At 34.2% G+C, this 20,697-nt stretch overlaps 1 protein-coding gene across 3 annotated transcripts in view; it reads right to left on the bottom strand.

Moving 5' to 3' along the window:
- Positions 1-20,697, bottom strand: part of LOC114052506 (serine/threonine-protein kinase SMG1) — a 120,517-nt gene that overhangs the window by 10,499 nt on the left and 89,321 nt on the right. For all 3 annotated transcript variants that reach the window (XM_027875166.1, XM_027875165.1, XM_027875167.1), the window contains 18 exons: positions 20,371-20,593; positions 19,064-19,310; positions 18,249-18,478; positions 16,198-16,446; positions 15,724-15,862; positions 15,495-15,604; positions 15,122-15,340; positions 14,483-14,673; positions 13,366-13,538; positions 12,950-13,229; positions 12,426-12,698; positions 11,370-11,604; positions 8,973-9,199; positions 3,289-3,439; positions 2,992-3,181; positions 2,285-2,754; positions 1,854-1,991; positions 400-552 (listed from right to left, as the gene is read on the bottom strand). In XM_027875166.1, coding sequence (XP_027730967.1) covers positions 400-552; positions 1,854-1,991; positions 2,285-2,754; positions 2,992-3,181; positions 3,289-3,439; positions 8,973-9,199; positions 11,370-11,604; positions 12,426-12,698; positions 12,950-13,229; positions 13,366-13,538; positions 14,483-14,673; positions 15,122-15,340; positions 15,495-15,604; positions 15,724-15,862; positions 16,198-16,446; positions 18,249-18,478; positions 19,064-19,310; positions 20,371-20,593 — 3,898 coding nt within the window. The remainder of the gene's footprint in view (positions 1-399; positions 553-1,853; positions 1,992-2,284; positions 2,755-2,991; positions 3,182-3,288; positions 3,440-8,972; positions 9,200-11,369; positions 11,605-12,425; positions 12,699-12,949; positions 13,230-13,365; positions 13,539-14,482; positions 14,674-15,121; positions 15,341-15,494; positions 15,605-15,723; positions 15,863-16,197; positions 16,447-18,248; positions 18,479-19,063; positions 19,311-20,370; positions 20,594-20,697) is intronic.

Genomic DNA, 20,697 nt, shown 5'->3' with positions numbered 1-20,697 from the left:
AATGCTTGCTGACTGGGGTGCTGTCAGTATAGTGTGATACAAATAAGATGGCTATACTAGAGAGAAAGAATACTCCCAATATTGCAAAAGTTTGCATTATGTTTCCGATTACTGGTTGTAACCTGATAAAGGATTAATTAAAATTGTACTTACCTCTAATAAGAGCCTTAGGAGAATGGCTATAATCTACTGACTTATCAGCAGGTTGCAGACTATACTTCACTGTTAAGGAAGTGTATTACTACAACCTACTAGCTCCAATTTCAGATGACTAGGGGAGATGGGCACATGACAGGGGAAGAACAGGATAATAACCCAAAAGGACTTTTGTGTTACATATCAAATATAAAGCTTCTCCAATATCACAGTAGAATACAAACAAAATGCAATTCAACATACCTGACTTGCTCTTTGGCTTTCTTTAAGGACAAGATTCCTTCTTTCAGCAATCGTTGCTTCAAAATCTTGCAAGACTGGGGCCAATGCAGGATTGGCCCCACCTGCCCATTTCAAACGCTGTTCAATACTTGCTTCAAGTGCTGCTAGTTTCTCCTGGAAATTTAAAAAAAAAAAAGTAGCTTCTTTTAAAAATACCAATACAACTATACAATCCCAATAGTGCCAATACTGGGCACCATACAGAATGTTCAAAACAAGATTTATTTATCAACAAACATTTATCATGTACCTCTCTGTGGAATACTGTGCTAGGTGCTTAGGATGATACAAAGTCTAGATTGAGAGTCCTAACCAGTCTATGAACTCTCAAGTACATTCACCAAAATATTTCTGATAATTGTGTCAATATAATGGTTTTCTTTGTATTCTTACATATTTTATTTAATGCATTTAAAAATTAAAAACATTATTCTGAGAAGGGGTCTACAGACTTTGCCAAACTGCCAAAGGGATGCACAGCACAAAAGAGGTTAAGAGCCCCTGGTCCACAGGAAGAGTCCATGGCCTTTCAGGAAGGCAGTATGAGGAAGTGACAGGCAAAGATTACTGTAATACATAAGTAACATAACTAGATACATACATAAGAATTATGATTCTGATAGGAGAATGAATGGTAGATTTGAGAAGGGAGGAAAAGAACATAATCAAGAAGACTTCATAAGAGAATACTGCCAATAGTCTAAGTGGGTGGTAATGAGGACCTACAGTAGAGTAGTAGTGGTAGTGGGAAAAGATGCAAGAGATATTTCAAAAGAAAAATCAATAGGATATGGTGATTAATTAGATATGAGAAGCAAGGGAGAGGAAGAATAAAAGATAGTCTCAAATGGTTGCAAATATGCAAAAACTGAGGAAAGATGGTATTACTGAAAAAAACAGTGAAGGAAGCAGTATAGTTATGCATCAGCTCAGAAGATAGTATTTTATTCACTCTTAAACCACAGCATTAAAATTCCTATTTAAAAATAGTGAGTTAACCACTCTCAATTTCCTTATCTGTAAAACTCAGGAAATAAGTGCCCAAACCTCATGTATAATTTGAAAATAAACCACACAAAACAAAGGCTTAGAGTTCAAAGAAAATTTCATTAAAAACAATTTTGTTCTAGCAATTTCACACTTCGCAATATACATGAAGTCTTTCAGATCACAAGGATTCCATTTAAAGATAGCAATTTATAGAATTCACAATCTGGTTCTCTCCCATGCTCAAAATTTACATATGAAGATAGTTCAACAATACAATGGAAAATATAATTATCTGTTACACTTACTTAATAAATGGGATATACTTGCTGATAGAATTCAACACAGACATCTACTCATTTAATCATGGATGAAATTACTATGTTTAGATACCCTGAAGAAAAAACATGAAGGTTGGCACAACATACCTGCACTGCTGCAATTGAAGTTTCAATCTGACTCAGTGTATGGAGTTTCTTTTTCATACTGGTTAAAATAGCAGAACGGGGTGGAGGTGTAACTGACATGGCTTGTGGTCGACTAATAAGGAGATCTTCATGCTGCCACTATTTCAGGGAAGGGAAAAAAAGGAATTTAAAATTAATTGGCAATCCTTGTAAAAACTGTTTAAAAATATTCATGGCAGCATAAGCATGTATGATGTACTGGGTGAAATGATACAATATATCTTAGGTGCACAAATCTCTAAAGAAGCAAACTGAGGATAAGGCAGAATCTTTGATAGGTTTCTTTCTTTTGAACTGTTGGCTTAAATTTTGTGCCACTTATTTTGAGAAAATCAGTCCAAACTACCAGGGACAGAAGTTTATGTGAACCTTTAAAATCTAATGTGATTTACCTGAAACATGGCAATATGCAGCTGTACTCTTTGGAGGCTTGTCTTACAAGATGAAATACTGGTTTCTAGTCTTCGAACCAAGTCATGTTTCTTCCAAGCAGTGTCATATGAACTGGCTAGTACTGTTGCCCTGTTCATGACCAGCTGAGAAAACTTTCCAATTTGTATGTTATGTTCCACTGCTTTCTTACACAAATCGTCAACTGAAACTTTGCTTTCAGCGCCAAAGTCTTTTGCTTCTACTTGAGCAATTATATCTACTCCTAAAGCACTGATGAAACTGCAAAGAGTAAGACCCAAGGCCTGATTTGGGAGTCCAATTAATAACTGTCTCACAAAGTCTGCTGTAAATGCCTTTATTGGCTTTGCCATTTGGTCCTCACTAAAACAAGAGTTTCTAAAAAGTGTTTTTACATTGACAATCTGTACAGGTCCATTTACAGTATTCTGGTCTTCAAGTGAACTTGACCCTAAAAAAGAAAAATATTCTACTGAATTTAAGAAAGTTGGATGTCAAAGATAAAACAGTGTCCAAAATAAATAAATAAAAGAAAAAGAAAAAAAAAACAGATGGCAGGTCATATAAAATACTAAATGAAACTTCACAAAAAACCCAAACCAAAAACAAACCCACATACCTACAACAGAAAGGGGTAATTTAGGACTCAACCAAGTTCAACAATATTTTGCAAATATGAAACACTTACCTGACAATGTTTTTGAAAAAGTACCACAGAGTCTGAAGAATTCTTTAATTGTCTGCAATCGTTTTAAAAAGAAAATTTCTTCTAGCACTTGCCGGTGATTATCGTCATCAAAAAAATTAACTTGGGTACTCCTGGCTTCCCTTATAATGTCTATCTTACGCCAAGCTACAGGTATTTCCATCTTATTTAGCTGTCAATTAAAAAAAATACATATATATTTCATTCCATTTTCCCCACATCCATTCACTCAAATATTTGCTGCATATATTTAATTCCTAAAATAAAGTTAACACTTACCTTTTCAATTAATAAGCCAAAAGCAGTTTCAACTTGGGCAAACATTCCATCAAAAGCAACTAAAAGCATCTGACCAGCTGACATTTTGGGAGTTTCATCAACTGAACCATTTCTTGGTTGAATCAATTCACCATACTGAGAATGCAGTATCCTGATTAAAAGAATGGGAAATTAAAACAGCTCAAGGACCTTTACTGTTAACCAAAGCAGAAATTTATTAAATTTCATCAAAGGACTTACTTCACCTATACCTCAACAATTAGAAAAGAAACCATATAACCTGACTCTAAGTATACACAGGATAGAATGTAGAATGATAGATTGCTTTGTCTTTGTCTTTATATCCTCAATACCTAACAGCTCCTGGCACATATTAGGTGCTTACTAAATGCTTGTTTAATAATGATTTTTAAAAAATTAACTTATTTTTAGTTTTCAACAACCACTTCTATAAGCTTTTGAGTTTTAACTTTTCTCTCTCTCCCTCCCCATCTTCCTCCCCAAGATGGCATTCAATCTGATATAGGCTCTACATATACATTCCTATTAAACACATTTTCACATTAATCATGTTGTAAAGAAGAATTAGAACCAACAGAAGGAACCACAAGAAAGAAGAAACAAATCAAAACAGAAGAAAAAAAAAGCGCGAACAGTATGCTTTGATTTGTATTCCAACTCCATAGTTCTCTCTTTGGATGTGGATAGCATTTTCCATCATGAGACTTTTGGAGATGTCTTAGACCCCTGCATTGCTGAGAAGAGCTAAATTTATCAGTTAGTCATCACACAATGTGACTGTTACTGTGTATAACATTCTCCTGGTTCTGCTCACTTCACTCAGCATCAGTCCATACACGTCTTTCCAGGTTTTTCTAAAGTCCATTAGTTCATCATTTCTTTTCTTTTCTTTTTTTTTGTTTTTAGGCAATTGGGGTTAAGTGATTTGCCCAGGGTCACACAGCTAGGACGTGTCAAGTGTTTGGTCTGAGGCCGCATTTGAACTCAGGCCCTCCTGACTTCAGGGCTGGTGCTCTATCCACTGTGCCACCTAGCTGCCCCTTAGTTCATCATTTCTTATAGCACAATAGTACCCCATTACATTCATCTACCACAACCTGTTCAGTCATTCCCCAATTGATGGGCATCCTCTCTGTTTCCAATTCTTTGCCACCACAGAAAGAGCTGCTATAAATATTGTTATACATGTGGGTCCTTTTCCCATTTTTATGATCTCTTCAGGATACAGCCCTAGAAGTGCTACTGCTGGGTCAAAGGGTATGCATATTTTTATAGCCCTTAAATTGCTCTCCAGAATGGCTGGATCAGTTCACAGCTCCACCAACAATGCATTAATGTTCCAATTTTCCCACATCTTCTCCAACATTTATCATTTTCCTGTTTTGTCATGTTAGCCAATCTGATAGGTGTGATGTGGTACCTCAGAGTTGTTTTGATTTGCATTTCTCTATCAATAGTGATTTACAGCATTTTTTCATATAGATTTATATAAATATATATTTATATAATTTAAATATATTATATATAATAATATATTTAATATGTATTTAATATTTAATATATATTTAATATTATATATATATATATAAATAGATTTAATTTCTTCATCTGAAAATTGCCTGTTCATATCCTTTGACCACTTATCAATTGGGGAATGACTTGTATTCTTATAAATTTGACTTAGTTCTCTATATATTTTAGAAATGAGTCCCTTATGAGAGACACTGGTTGTAAAAATTCTTTCCCAGTTTTCTACTTCCCTCCTAATCTTGGTTACATTGGATTTGTTTATGCAAACCTTTTCAATTTAATGTAATCAAAATTATCCATTTTACATTTCATAATGTTCTCTATCTCGTTTGGCCATAAATTCTTTTCTTCTCCATAAATTTGACAGTCAAACTATTCTTTGCTCTCCCAGTCTGCTTATAGTATCAGCTTTTATATCTAAATTGTGTACCCATTTTGACTTTATTTTGGTTTTTTCGTGTAAGATTTTGGTCTATGGATAATGATTTTTTGGGACAAAAAAAGACAGGCTGGATTCTGCTATCTCACTAACTGACTGCATTGATAAAATAGGAGTGGAGTATGCCAACTGCCTTGAGTTTTACTAAAACAAAAGTCTGAAGGGACCTTAGAGGATACCCAGTTCAGCCTGTACCTAAATAAACAGTCTAATTATTAGTCATCTTGCCTTTATGGACAAACTATTAGTGAGAAGGAATCTACTTCCTCCAGACTACCTTTCATGTAGTATAGCTATCTATTTCTCAAGTGATTGCTAACTACTGATTTGAAAAATCCTTTGCACAGAAAGCAAAGCTAATGAAGTAAATGATACTATTTTAAAAGAACCTAAAAAAAGCCTTTTTTAAGCCTAAAATTCCTAATTGAGGAGTTGTAAATTGCTGTACTCAATGTATTTTAGAATGATTTACTGAGACCTTGTTATGTGCAAGGCACATGAAAAAAAATCACCTATTATGATATGTATGCAAATGATATGTATCAGTAAACTGTCAACATTAAAAAAAAAACATTTCTGCCACTTAATATGGTACATGTAATGTATATGGGGTTATTTTGGGAGAGTGGTGAGGGGGGGAAAAAAAAGGAGAGGGCACCTCTGTTTAAAAATTAATTATTGCTCTAATCAGTGAATGTCTTTCATACATGCTACTTGGTTGACAGACTTCTGTTCGAGATCTTGAAGTTCAATTTTACCCTAAATTTACCAGTTTATTCTTGTATGAGAGACCAGGATCAGATTTAATAAGCATGAATTTGAGGGCAAATCAAATCTTTTCTTCTTCCAGCTAAAGCTAGTGGGAAAAATTGCAATTTACTTCGGTTTTTTTTTGATATTAAAAAGTTATTAGGGCAGGGAGGCCTAAAGTTACCTTTAAGATGAGTAGAAAAGAAATAATATCCTTTTCCTCTGGTAATTCAAGCAAGATACAAAACAATCAATGCTAGCATTAGAGGATTGCTCTGAAACTCAGAACAAGAGCTGTACACAAAAGATATAGAATTTCAAAAGGAATAATGGAAAAAGCAATACGAATTAAGAAGAAATTATACTATAAAGCAGTAAACAATTTGGTGCTGGTTTAAAAAAACTGAAAATTAGATCAGTGCAACTGACTGGACAGGAAAAGAATCAGAAACAAACTCAATAACCAAATGTTCAATAAACTCAAGAACATAAATTACTTGGTGAAAGAAATCTCTATGTCACAAGAATTTGAAAGAAAACCATATATGACAGTAAGCTAAAAATGGATGTGTAACTTGAATATTAAAGTTAAAAACATTTTAAAAAATAGTATACAATACTTTTAGGGTTTTTTATTCTTTCTCCCCACCCTCCATTCCTCCCATCCACACATATAAGATCCATGTGTGGCCAAGACAGCTGCCTGAATGGGGAGGGAAATTACCCATATCAGACATATCTATTCTAATAAAACCCTGCAATTTGCACCAGATTGCATAATGATCAAGCAATTTAGACTGACTTCTTTCATCCCAAAACTGCAAAAGAAGGAAAGCACAAGCCTAAGGGCAATAGAAAAGGGAGCCTGCTAGTATAGAACAGACTCCCAGAACTGCCAAGAACACGAACAGCCTGCAAGGTTCTGTGTTTGGAGGCAACAAAGGCAGAGAGCTACCTCAAAAAAGCCCCAGGGGGAGAAGAAAGCTCTAAAATGGGAACTTGGGAATGGCAGCGGTCACGTTCAGACCAAGATTCTCCTGACTCAGGGACTATAAGGTCCCATGTACTGAGATGGTTAGAGAAAATCCAGCACTCTGAAACTTAAAGATCTCGGTGGCTGAACTCCACACCCAAAAAAGTACAACAAGGGGTACAGCCTGGCCCTGGCACAAAACCCTAATTCAGGAACTAAAACTGAAGACATGGGTAAGTCAAAGAAAACACCGGCCAGTATAAAATAGGACAAATGTAGAGATCCATAAAATTCAGCCCAGGAAAAGAAAGGAACTCTACAACAAGTGCAAGCAGAGGTTCAAAGGGGAAAAAAAAATGGACTTTCTACAAGGACTATCTGAATACCTAGAAGAAAAGAAGCAACATCCTAGATCAATTAGAACCAGAGGACAAAGTGGAGTGGGAAAAAAAAAAAAAGATCTATTTATCATCACCAGAAAGAAACCTCAAAAGGAAGTTTCAGGAATAAATATCATAGCCCAAATCCAGAACTCTCACATCAAAGGAAAAAACAAAACAAACAAAAAACACTGCAAGCATAAAGTGCCCCAAGTACTAAGACACCAAAATCAGAACAATGTAAGACATGAAAGTTTCTACTATATTAAGAGAAAATGGAATACGACATTCCAAAAGGCAACAGATAGGCATTTACAATATAAAAATAATTTAACTTATCAAGGTGAGTGGAATTCTACAAGGAAAAAAAAGGGGGGGGGGCTTTTAATGGAATACAGAACTTTTAAGTATTTCAGATGAAAAGACCAAAGCTGAGCAAGAAATCTGAAATACAAACGTAAGAGCAATTTGGAAGAGGATGTATGATGATGTAGTACTAACAATTCAATAGAGGGAGAAGAAACAAGTGTTCCTTCAGAACTTCAATGTCTTCCAAGGGGATTGAAGGAAATAAGAACTGGTTTAGTTCTGAGGATTTTAAGTCTGCTGTCCAATTATTATGACACAGACTGATCTCTGAGATGAGAAAATTCACCCTCCCCCTTCCTTTTTGCAGAGATGGCAGAATACAGGAATGAAACATTGTACATACATGTTGTCAAACTTGGGTGCTGTATTGGGTTTTACATTCAAGAGCACTTAATCCCTGATCCCTCTTCCCACCTTTATTTTTTATTCTTTGTTATTGTTAGAATGAATGGCTCTTTAAATAGGGAAATGAGAATGGACATATCTGGAAATTAAAGTGATATATAAAAGAAAGAAAGAAAAAGACTTAATTGGCTAGATGGTACTTAATACTTGTTAACTGAGAGTGTGCTTTTCTTTCTTTCAGTTTTCAACTCTCTAACAAAGCCCAGTTTCATTGGTGACTTGATGGCAGATACCCAAATTGTAGGCACTATGCCAAGGAATGAATGAATTAGCCTCAAAAGAGCTAGTCTCAAAAACCCCAACATAAAAATGCCACACTATTCACGTGTGTACACACACACATTTTTATTTTATGTGTAATACAAATATGCTTATGAATATATACACAAAAATCTGTAAATGGTCCTCTCCAAAAATACAGAAACATTCAAGGTAATTAAAAATTATTAAGACTATTATATCTGAATTGGGATGAGAAAAAAATGAATGGCAAGAACAAGGAATACTTAGTTCTGCCACCTCAAATTTAAAGTTAAAGCAAATCTCATAAATTTTCTAATGTACTAATTGTTTTACTTATTCTGATGAATCCTACAACAGCTGATCCTGCATTTGGTTTTGAATGTTCTTAAATCTCTATATAAAATACATAATATATTTATTATAAACAGTAGGACCTATACATAATATAAAATGTAAATCTTCCAGGTAACTTTTATGCTTATAAATCAATAATGAAAGCTAAAAGGAACATTCTTTTATTCTATCCACCTTTTCTCTCAAGCACAAGAGAAGGGATTATTAGAGAGTCATTTACCTTGCAACATCTATATAATGAGCATGTGTTTCTTCTTCTAATCCCATGGCTGCATTTCTTAAGTAGGCTTGAAGAGACTCAACTAATGTCTGTAAAGGAACTCCATCAGTTGTTTGTTCAATAAGAGTGTCCAGATCGTGAAGCATACTTTCTAATGTATATTCTCCTTTCATTAAACATCTAAGTGCTTCTGGAAATATTATTTGCCGAAAATTGGAGTTCAATTCCTATGAACATACAACAAACATCATTTAGTAATACTTTTGCATTATTTCAACAGTCACATCCTACTAACTCAGTGCTTTCCAAAATGGGGACATACCAAGGAGTACATAATCAAATGGAGGATAAGAGAATGAGTTTTGGCTCACCCTCTTCAGAATAGACTATCTCCAACTCAAAAATCTTACAACTCTCCCCTTTGATCATGTAGCTGAATACTCCCCACTCTATACTATGACTGTTGGCCTCCCATGGTTGCTGCATGGGCAAAATTCCATCTCCCACACTCAGAACTTCAGATTATCTGATAGCTCAGTGGGAAGACAGTAAGTGAGGAATCTTCTTCTCAACCTCTTTTCATTTTTTTAGGGGGAAAGAGTGAAGAACCCAGGCTGAGCAGGCACAAATGGGTTAGGATCTACAATGAAGATCTCAGATTCCTCCATTTCTAATGAAAATTCCACCAATTTCTCATATCCTCAACTTCCTTGTTATCCTGACTCTACACACAAATGAAACTCTCTTCAAAGTTACCAATGATCTCTTAATTGCCAAGTTTGAAGGCCTTTTCTCAATCCTCATTCTTCTAGATATTTCTGTAGAATGTGACACTGATGAGCATCCTCTCCTGGATAGTCTCTCAAAAGCACTGTTAAGTACATCACCAATTAAAAACTCCTATCTGCACACTTAAAAAAAAGGTGGAAAAAGAATTTTTTTAACTTGTTAAAAATCTTCCCAGGTAAGAGTTTACTGGGTTTTGAACTTATTTGTTAAAAAACACAAAAATACAACACTTTCTGATGAGTTTGCAAGAATTGATTTGACATCAGAGAACATAGAAATATAACAGCTGAATTTCAACAAAAATCTTTGCATAATGGAGTAGATGGTATTTAAAAATGAGTATGATTTAGTAAGTACAATGATGTACTTCTTTCATTTGGACCTATGTATCTTTGTGAGGTATCTATTTTAGCATTGACAACAAAAAAATCCAAGTACAGAAATAAACTGAACTTAAAACTAGATCTTTCAATTGCTGGACCCCAAAATGTTAAACTAAAGTTTTTAAAAATAAAGAAGCATATTCGATTATAATCTTCTCATTAAAACTTTAATATTTTCAAAATTTATGTCATCTTTATCTCATAATTTTAAAATGTCTTTGTGTGTAAAATCTATGAACAAGTAGATATACACATTTTTTTCTTGGGGAGGGGTATTAAAAAAACTTTTTATTGACAAAGGTGGTGTGATCAAATAGGTTCAGGGACCAATACACTAGCTATCTGGAGAATGAAGGAGAAACCTGTTTTCTACAATAATGCAACAGTAATTACTAATTAGGGCAATGACTCACAGTGCTTGGTTTCATTTCAACATCAAAACTTTAAAACAGTGTCTTTCTAAATTCTATTGTCAAACTGCAATGGTTACAAAATTTTTATTTGAATTTTTACTATAAATGGATGTCTAAATAGGGATTCTTACATTAATTTTCTGGATGATATACATAATAGATGAAATGAGACAATACAGATAAATGGCTTTACAAACTTTAAAGTGCTATGTAAATTTGAACTAAGAAATATGTTCAATATTTAAAGTGTAAGTTTATATGACTTAGGGTAAACAAAAATGTCTCTCACTAGACACACAAACAGATTGTAACATGGGATTAAAATTTACATAAGAGATCACAATTTTAACTGATTTATGAAAATCCTCACTCTCACTGTAGTTCAGATAGCCACAGCTGTGGTATATTGGAAATAATACAGGGTTTAGAGTCAGAAACCTGGGTTCTAGGCCCTGCTCTCGCACCTTCTCTTATAAAATAAGGATAATAACTTGTACCTCTTTCCCACCGGGAGAGACAGAGAAAGAGAGGGAGAAAGAGAGAGAGTGTGTGTGTGATGAAAGGAGAAAGCATATATAAAGCAAGTTTTATTTCTATATCAATGATTGTAATTATCCTTTTCTAAAAAGTTCATTTGACAGCAAAGTTAAAAATTTTTTTTAAATGAGGCTGACTCAATAATATGAATGGCAAGTATGCTTTTGTTTAGGAAATAGTCTTTCTTAACAAGAATTAAAAACAAAACACGACAAAACATAAATTCACGGAAAAGAAAATAGATGAGAGTGATGTAAAATAAAGAAATTTTTTACCTGAAGTGAAGTATATACTCCATTAGCTAAGTGAACTGCCTCAGATGCTTCCATTGGGTTAGGAATATCTAAGTCCTGTGGGACCAGATGGCACTGCTTCAATAACTGAACAAGACATGTAACATTTCCGCTCATACTACATAGTTCTTCTAAGAACCAGGCTCCATCCCGTGAAGTGAGATCAACAAGCTGTTCTCCAGCACTAGATGCAGCACCTTCCATCATTAGATTACGCCTAAATGAGATATTTAAATAATGAGAAAAAATGTACACTGACTTTACAAATTAATTATCAATATTAGACACAAAAGTCAGTTATTTGAAGCATTATGTGAAGAAGTCACATTTAGAGTAGACAATCTATTCAAATCTAGACAATTTTAAAGATACAAAATTTCCACCGTCAGTCTTTTGATAAATTATTCCAGATCTAAAAATCCTACAAAACTTTCAACCTTCAGGAAATGAAAAGGAGGCCATTAAAAAGGCAACACATCAGCACAGGTCCTCCTTTAGGCTCCTAATTTAGGACCAATGAGTTCATAAAAGGATTTCAGAACTTGTGAAAAGGCTGAGAGAGCATATATGCCCAGGTTATCTCCTGTACCATGGAAAAGTGAAAAACTATGAGGGTCATTGGCCCACCCCTTGTAAATTTCATCATGGTGGTCTAGAAAGATTAGCAGAGCCAATACCTACAGCAGCACAGGTGAAATGGTAGCTAAAAGGCTTTAGGAGTGCTCTGAAGACATATTCTGATTGATGCCCACATTAAATGTGACGGAGTGTTTCAGACCTTTTCCTGGTAATATTATTGAAAATATTAGGCACTACAATGAAATTAGTAGGCATAAAACCAACCTGGTACCAATGTATTGAGCACTGACATAAAAAATAAACTAATTTCTGTTCATAAAGCACAAAGCACCATTAAATACCTATATTGTACAAAACATTGTGAACAAAAAGAAGAAACACAATTTAGTTCCTGCCCCTTTAGGGTTTACAATCTAATAGTCTCAACATAGAGCATGGTCCTATAAACATCTAACTTACCTTGTAAGGGTGCAAAGGGCAGAAATAATAACACTAGCTAGGCTCAAAGACCCTTCTTCTCCATTTTCATGTAGAAAAACTTTAATACAACGTTCAATTTCTTTCAATTGTTCTTCACAGACTGGCACAGTAACTGCTTCCTGCTTCAACCTCTCCACTTGTCTGATAAGTCGGCTATTTATATCCGCAGCATAACGCTGGAGAGTCATTTCTGTGGCAGTTATGAATTGGCATACTGTTGGAGGTGGTTGGGGAGCATACTGCATCTCATATCTGTAAAAAACAATCACAAGACACAGATTTGAATCTGTGACATAATTATAATTGCTCATGAAAAGCACTATTTATTATTTTTAATTAAAATAAAAAAATACAAGAACAATAAAAGCCCATGAAAAGTGACTTAAAATTTCCCATGTGAACCTTCTATAAAGTTTTTTGATTAACTGATTTTTTTTTTTTACTAAGAATATGTGCCAAGAATTTTTACTTCCCTCAACTTTACCCTGTTGCCTATAACTTACTTTCTGTATAATTCCTGACAGTGCTCAATTGTTGTGTTACAGATAAGTTCTTCCATCCAAGCTTTCCACTGTTCAATTCGGTGTTTCTGAAATATCGCTTTTGGGTATTGAAGAGCTACAGTTGCATAGTGATGCAGCTGCTCAAGACATCCTCTTAATACTGACCGCCTCTGCTGCAGAAGAGCACCAACCTCTCCCTCAAGCTGTTCACACTGGCTGATCAAATGAGCCTGACCAGCATTCTGAAGAAAAGCAGTTGCTGGTACATAGCTTGGAGGACCTATAAAACAAAATGCAAAACTTAATATAATGGAATTAAATTGTAGCAGTAACTTAGGAAATAGCATAATGCAGACCATCAAGGAAAATGTTTCACTGTCATACAACACTGTTTATATATTACAACTGCAGCATACCAAGGTCCATTTGTGTGCTAATCTCTTGAAGAAGACTTGCAAGTTGTGTTGCTTCTAAATTATTAAATGCAGCCTGGTAATGTGTTATCCACTGTTCAAATTCATTCAGTTTCACCTGGATTGCTTCCTGAACAGCTCTTTGCTGAGTCTGCAGTTGTGTATGTTCAGAGTACCTGAATTAAAGAAATCAAAGAAAAAATATTTCCTCTGAATTAATGTTAGATGAATAAGAGTCAATTGCTGAAAAGATGACAACTTAAAAAAAGTTTTGTGATTTGTGCTTACGTTGTTTTAATCATTTAAAATGAGGCTGGTATTAAACAAAGGATCAAAAACTTAGAGCTGGAAGGGATCTGAGATTTTCTACTGTGATGTTCCTCTATACAAAAAGTTCTCAACTTTCTGGTCTGAAGGCCTTTTTTAAAAATTGAAGACTCCAAAGAGTTTTTGTTTATGTGGGTTACACCTATTCATATTTGCCAAATTAAATATAAAAACTGATGAATTATTAGAATATTTATCATTACACTGGCATTGTTTTTACAATTTTTTTGCAAATCTCTTCAATATCTAGCTTAAGAAGTCAGCTAGATCCTCAAATCTGCTTCTGCATTCAACCTGCTACAATGTGCTGTTTTAGTAGAAGCAAATTTGAAAATATAGCCTCACATAGATATGCAGCTGAAAAAGGGAGGAGTATTTTAATAAGCAAATAATGTTTTAGTAGGATTAAAGTAGTTTTGACCTCATGGTTCCCATGAAAAGGTCTCAGGGGCCCCCCGTTATCTAGACCAACTTCCTCATTTTATAATTAAGGAAATTACGGACCACAGAAGTTAATTCATTTGAGGTACTAATAAGTAGCAGAGTAGGGATTTGAACCCAAGTTCTCCAGCAGTATTTCTAGTAGTCTTTCCTCTATACTAACTATGGAAAAAAAAAATTCACAGGTTCATAGATGACAAATTTAGAACTGAAATGAACACCTGAGGATATCCATTCCAATTCTTTCATTTTACAGATGAGAGAACTGAGAGATAGAATGATTTCCTTGCACAAAGTCACATGGGCATTAAAAAGTACACTTATAAACAAATATTCAACAATTCTTTTATACCTGTGCTGTAGAGTGTGAGAAGGATGATCAGCTCCTTCAGCTCCTTCCAGGAATTCAATCTCCTCAAGGAGCTTGCCTTGTAATTTCTCAACATCTGTCAGTTGTTCTTGCAAGTTCAGATATTCTTCTAAACTGCTGTCTAGCTTGGGAAGCACAACCAGCATTTCATCCCTATTCTTAAACCAGTTTACCTAAAAAAAAAAAAATTATTCTTATTAGAAAGCCTTCTTACAGCCATTTTACTCAGACAGTTTAGCATCATTAACTTAATCATACAAAAAGCAAAATGTACTATCAGACAGTAGAAGAAAAATGATATGTAAATAATTAAACAAATGAAGGTAAATACAATACATGGCCCCTTGACAAAATACTGGGAGATTTTTTTTTCTTTTCAAGGGACCTGATGTAAATTAAAAGACTTGATTCACTAGCATAGTGCTTTTAGAAGAAAAAGCAGTATTAACTAAGACTTCAACTGAACAAAATTCCTGTGTAATATATAATATGATTTCAATACTGAACCTTTAGGTGAACAGTTATATTTAAGTAGTAGTGGTGGTTCAAGTCACTGACATACTTTTAACTATATATTCAAACATATATAGTATATGATATACATTATCATATTTATTTCACCTTAATTTCAGCTACTCTGGATGAGAAAAGGCTTCGTGTAATGTCTCTCTCCATTTCTCTTTTACTTTGTTTGTTTTCAGCTTGCTGGCCACCACCACCATAGACAGCTCCAGCAAATCCTGCTTCTCCCCCTGCTGTCCAGTCCACCAGGGGATCATACACAAAAGCTTCCAGTAATGTAAGCAAAGTCTCTCTTCCACGTCGCATGATGTGCAGAACCTGTTTAAATAAATAAAATACTTTTAAATAAATAATTTTACATTAGTTTTGTGGTTACTTTCCTTACAAAAAGAAAATCTTATTTTGCAGGTAAGAATAATAGATATGTTTGCTTACTTTATTAAAGTGTACCCAAAAAAAGGAGGAAGCATACCTGCTCACAAGAAAGCCTGAAAACTCCTTCTACTCCAGTCACACCCAGGGCTGTTTCAATGTTGTGTGTCATGCGGAAGGGTACCTTTTCAGGAACTCTAAGACTTTTACCTAAACAACAAGATATTTTTGTTCTTATTTTAGACCTCCTACTCACTTCAGGTGGCTCCTCAAATATAAATTTAAAGATTCTATATTTTATAAATATACAAAAATCAATTCTATTTTACCTTTTTCAAAGCAAACATTATAATCTATGTGAACAACTTCTCCTGTAGTCATGTCTATAAGAACATTATCCAGATGTCTATCTCCAAGGCCAATTATGTATCCAACCATAGACATGACTGCGGTAGATCTTGCATAGGACTTAAAAATAAAAAAGATTTCATACATCACTAACAATTATTTTTTAAACATGAAAACAATGCTTTGAAACCAGTATCAAAACCACAACTCCAATCTCTCATAGATGGCCCACCCTTCTAACTAGTTTACTTTTCTTCCTATTTCTAATTTTTTTTTTTGGGTATGCTTACCTTCTCCCCCACCCAGGGTCTCACTTAAAACTACTTGGTGTTTCTTCCTATGTCCCTAGTTAAGATTACAATCAGGGATATAAATATTACGCATTTTAAATTTAGGTCTTTATTGTGTTACCCTCAACCATCAAAGCCCTAAGCTTTATTTTAAACAAACCATACCTGTGTAACTCTCCACCATTCATCAGGGGTAGTACAAGATGACCACAGCTCCTTAGCCAGAAGATTTGGTGGTGTTGCCTCCATTAGCTCTTCTAACACAGCCTTCATCACATTAAGGGGCCAATCACGACGAGAAACATCAAGACTAAGTCCAACTGCTTTTAAGGCAGGTCCAATTTTACTGTAATAAAGTTCACTTGGCCGGGGTACTATTCCAGGATTTTGAGGAGTTTGGTAAGAATCTTGAGCCTGTTAAAAAACAAACAAAAAAACCCTGCAATTTTATTTCCAACAAAAGTTTGAATTGTTGGTACTGTCAGACAGAGCTGTTAAGTCTGTTAGCTTTGCTGAAATGCTTTTTTTCTTTCTTTTAAGTCTTTGTTATAAGTAAGTGCTCTCTGGATATGAAAGGAATTAGAAATATGACATAAAAACAAAAAGCATTAATCATTTTTTAAAAAACAGAATGCCAAAAAATTTTTTAAACGTACTTAAAATATCATTTTTATCAAAATTTATCATTATACTTTTACAAATAAAAACACTAATAAGGAAATGACAAATGAGAGGCAGCAGGGGATAGTCAAAAGAATGCTGGATTCTGTGGCCAGAAGAGACTTGAGTTTGAACTGCATCTTACAACTCTCGCTATGTGACTTTGAGCAAATCACTTAAACTCTCCAAATTTTGATTTCCTTCACCTATAAAATGTGTATAATGCCTATAGAGCCTACTTCACATTATTACAGTGATGGCCAAATAAGAAAAATCTAAAAAACATTATATAACTTTAAAAATGTCAGCTAGTATCACTGAGCTGACAGTTTACAACACTTTTAAAAACTAAGAACTTACAGGGGAAACAGAAATGGCTTTTAGAACCACAAGTTTAAACTAAAGAATTGTTAAAAACAAACAAAAAGCCAAAAACCCAATTCATTTTTTCAACATTATTGAAATTGTCTACCTGTCCAAGTCCTCCTGGTTTAGTTTTTGATGTACCAAATAGCTTAATCATCTTCCTTATGACCCAATATCCCCTTTAACTCTGGCACTGTTTCTTTAGTAGAGATATCATTTATGTACCATTACTTTTTCTTTCAGTTTTAATTCATAAGTGTCAGAATTATTTCTATTTGCCTCTCTTTTACTTAAAAAAAAATTATCTTTACCATAATTTCATACTCTTTTCTGTCAAGTTTTTCTCAACAAATCAAACCTGTGAATTTAATTTAATAGAAAACATTGATAGGGATTGGGAACTCCCAAGTGAGGAAACTCCTTCCACCAATACAATGGAACATTCTCTGTGATTTATAGTCCTAGAGTGTTGCCTAGAGCAGAGGTATGAAACAGTTGGCCCACCACACTGCCAAGTGCAGCTGAACCACATTAAAAGTATAATTAAGAAATACTTAACAAACTAAATAACAATGTGATATATAATAGCACATATGAAAATTAAGTCAGTATGGCCTGCAGGGATCCTTATGTATAGACTAGTGGTCCCCTTTTCTATCTGAGACTGACACTACTGGCCTAGAGCACTGAGAGAAAAGTGACTTGCCGAGGTTCATACAGCTAACTGTGTGTCAAGTGAGTTTAAACTGAGATCTTCCTGGCAGCATGGAGTAGTGAATACAAAATGTACAATATTCAAAACAAACAATATTTAAAACACCAATACATAAACATCTTTGTATTCCTTTTTATATTTTTAACATCAAATCACCAATGATTTAATATTACTCAATATTCAATGAGTAGTCTCATTTTTTTTTTTATTTTAAGGTAAGTTTAACCAAAAATCACATTTCCATTAAACTACACCTTTATTCTTTCTAATGTATTCTCACATACTACCAACTGGTATATTCCCAGCACCTCACACAGACTCTTATTGAGTACTTAAACATTTATTAAATTACTGGACTAGAAAAAAGTATGATTTAAAAAAATGTCACTAGCACTTATATGTATCTGTGTGTGTGTGTGTATTTTGATAGACATAAATATGCATTTTGAGCTCACAAAACAATAAAAGTACTTACCTTCTGTGCTTGTAAGGCAGCTTCTCGTTGTTGCCATCGTTTGTAAAGACCAAACAAAGGTGTGGCTCCATCTACCCACTGGATGAGACCTGACCTGGTTCCTAATGGTGTCACAGAATAATGTCTAGCATGGAAACGAGGTGTCTCTTGACGATTAATTGTAGCAAACATTGTATTCACAATAGACAAGAATTGCATAATTCTCTCATCTAGATGCAAATCTTCCAGTCCTACAATTAAAAATAAAATATAGCATATTCAGAATATCTGGCTAAATAAAAAGGGAGATACTGGGTTGCTCAGGGGATGTAAAAATTTTCAACAGATAATCCTTATGTATCTTTATTAATTCTTAGCAACAGAGACAGAGCCATAGTTATAATAAGAATGGCTCTGATGGATAATTCTACTTCCAGTGCAAGGAATGAAGTGATTGAAAATAACCAAACTATTAACCATGCTTTAAAATTTCTACATCTACAACCTTTTGGGGAAAAGAACCCAAGTAATGACAGCATCTTAATTTCCTGGGGCCATAAACTATAACCCTTACCATTTCCTTTTGATATTAGTCAGTCCTAGCTAATAATCAATGTTCTAAATTTTTACAGTTAAATAATAAGTCATTGCAAGTTATATAAAAAGAAACTAATAATAGTAAGGCACTGCATCTCAAGTTTATTTTAAAAGATATATACTTTTTTTTAGCCAACATATTTTAAGCACTAGTTTTAAATGTAAAGGGATTTGTTCTCTATTAAGAAAAAAAGCTTATTTTTCAAATGGGAGAAGAGGGTGAGGATTTAAAATCTTACCTTTGAAAAGATAAGGGTAGTTCTTCCCATCTGAACCTAGAAAGAGAAGTTTCTTTGGTTTGGTTTTAGTAGGCAAGATTGTGATGGTACCACCAACACTGTGAATTGTTACTGTATCTCTGGCGGACACTTCTCCAGGAAGGGCAATTTCAGTGTTAGTCATAGCAGCCAACCAAGGACTAATTTCTTCAAGACGTAGAATGTAACTAGCACGTTTTTGTGCTCTCTGCTGTAAACTTAGCATCACCTATATTTAAAATTAAAAATCAACAACAAAAATTCCTAAAGTTCAATGTATTAGTATAATGCTTACCTATTCACATTTACTTTGGCATACAAGATTCCATTCTAAGAGGTAAATAAATATTATCGACTGACATTTTAAAAAATCCCTTAATTATAAGGGAAAAAGAAGTAGCAAATGTTAGGGTTCAAAATCTATTTCACACAATTAATTTATAAAGTTGCTCCTTTTAAAAACATATCTTACAAATACATGGTGGAAACTTCGGATAAATATTAATACATTTTATTTTAATATACCATCTTTCCTAATTTAGTCATTCTGAATTATTTCCACAACTTATAAAAGTAATTTAAAAGTCCAATATTAGTTTTATTTTCTATGCTAATAAAGTGTTATCAGGTTGTGTGCCTTTTTGTTATTATAAACATTAAATACATTTACTAAAGAAACTAAGTTAATTATATGGACAGAGGATCAAACACTCACTCTCCTTTTATTTTTTTTCCCTGTAACAGAAGAGAAGATGACCGGAATTTAGTAAAAGGCAAAGAATACTGAGCTTGGGCACTTTATATTTAACAATCAATTGAGAGTGGGGCTAGCTCACCATCTTTGGGTTATCTACCATAATGGACAGTATATAAAGTAGCACAGGGTGAACACTTAATAATAATTTATGTTGCAGGTTCTAACATCAATGAAGGAAACTTCAGTTTGTCAAATCAAAACAAAACAAAAAGCAAACCCAAACAACCTATAATGAATGACACAGCTTTTGCCAAAGCTGATCATAACTCCAAAGGAGGGAAAGTCAAGAAACTTTGAAAAACAAAAAACAAAACACCCATAATATTTAAAGAAAAATTCAGGGGCAGCTAGGTGGCACAGTGGATAAAGCACTGGCCTTAGAGTCAGGAGAACCTGAGTTCAAATCCAGCCTCAGACACATGATACTAGCTGTGTGACCCTGGGCAAGTCACTTAAGCCCCAAATGCCTCACCAAAAAAAAAAAAAAATTTTCTTTTTTTGTACTTCCTTGCAGGTAGTCTTATGGCAGTACCTCTTTAAAAGCGATCCAGCTGCTTCCTGGCTTTGCAGGATTTGATGGATTCTTCAATTTTTCTAGGGCATTTTCAAGTGCATCACCATAGTTGTCCTGGAACCATTTTTCATGAGGGGTTTCTGCAGGAGCTGCTGTGATGCTCCGTACATGTTCCAATGCAAATACAATGGGTTTCATCAAAGCAGTATGCTTCTCACGCATGATAGCGATTTTTTCCTCTCTAACAAAAAGGAAATTTTATTTTTGGCACTTTGAAGTATGATGTAATTATTTACACACACACACACACACACACACACACACACACACACACACACACACACA

The sequence above is a fragment of the Vombatus ursinus genome, unplaced genomic scaffold, assembly GCF_900497805.2.
Source record: "Vombatus ursinus unplaced genomic scaffold, bare-nosed wombat genome assembly UNPS02014807.1, whole genome shotgun sequence".
Lineage (NCBI taxonomy): Eukaryota > Metazoa > Chordata > Mammalia > Diprotodontia > Vombatidae > Vombatus > Vombatus ursinus.
The sequence above is the reverse complement of the archived record's forward strand: the minus strand, read 5'-3'. Positions and strand labels throughout refer to the sequence as shown.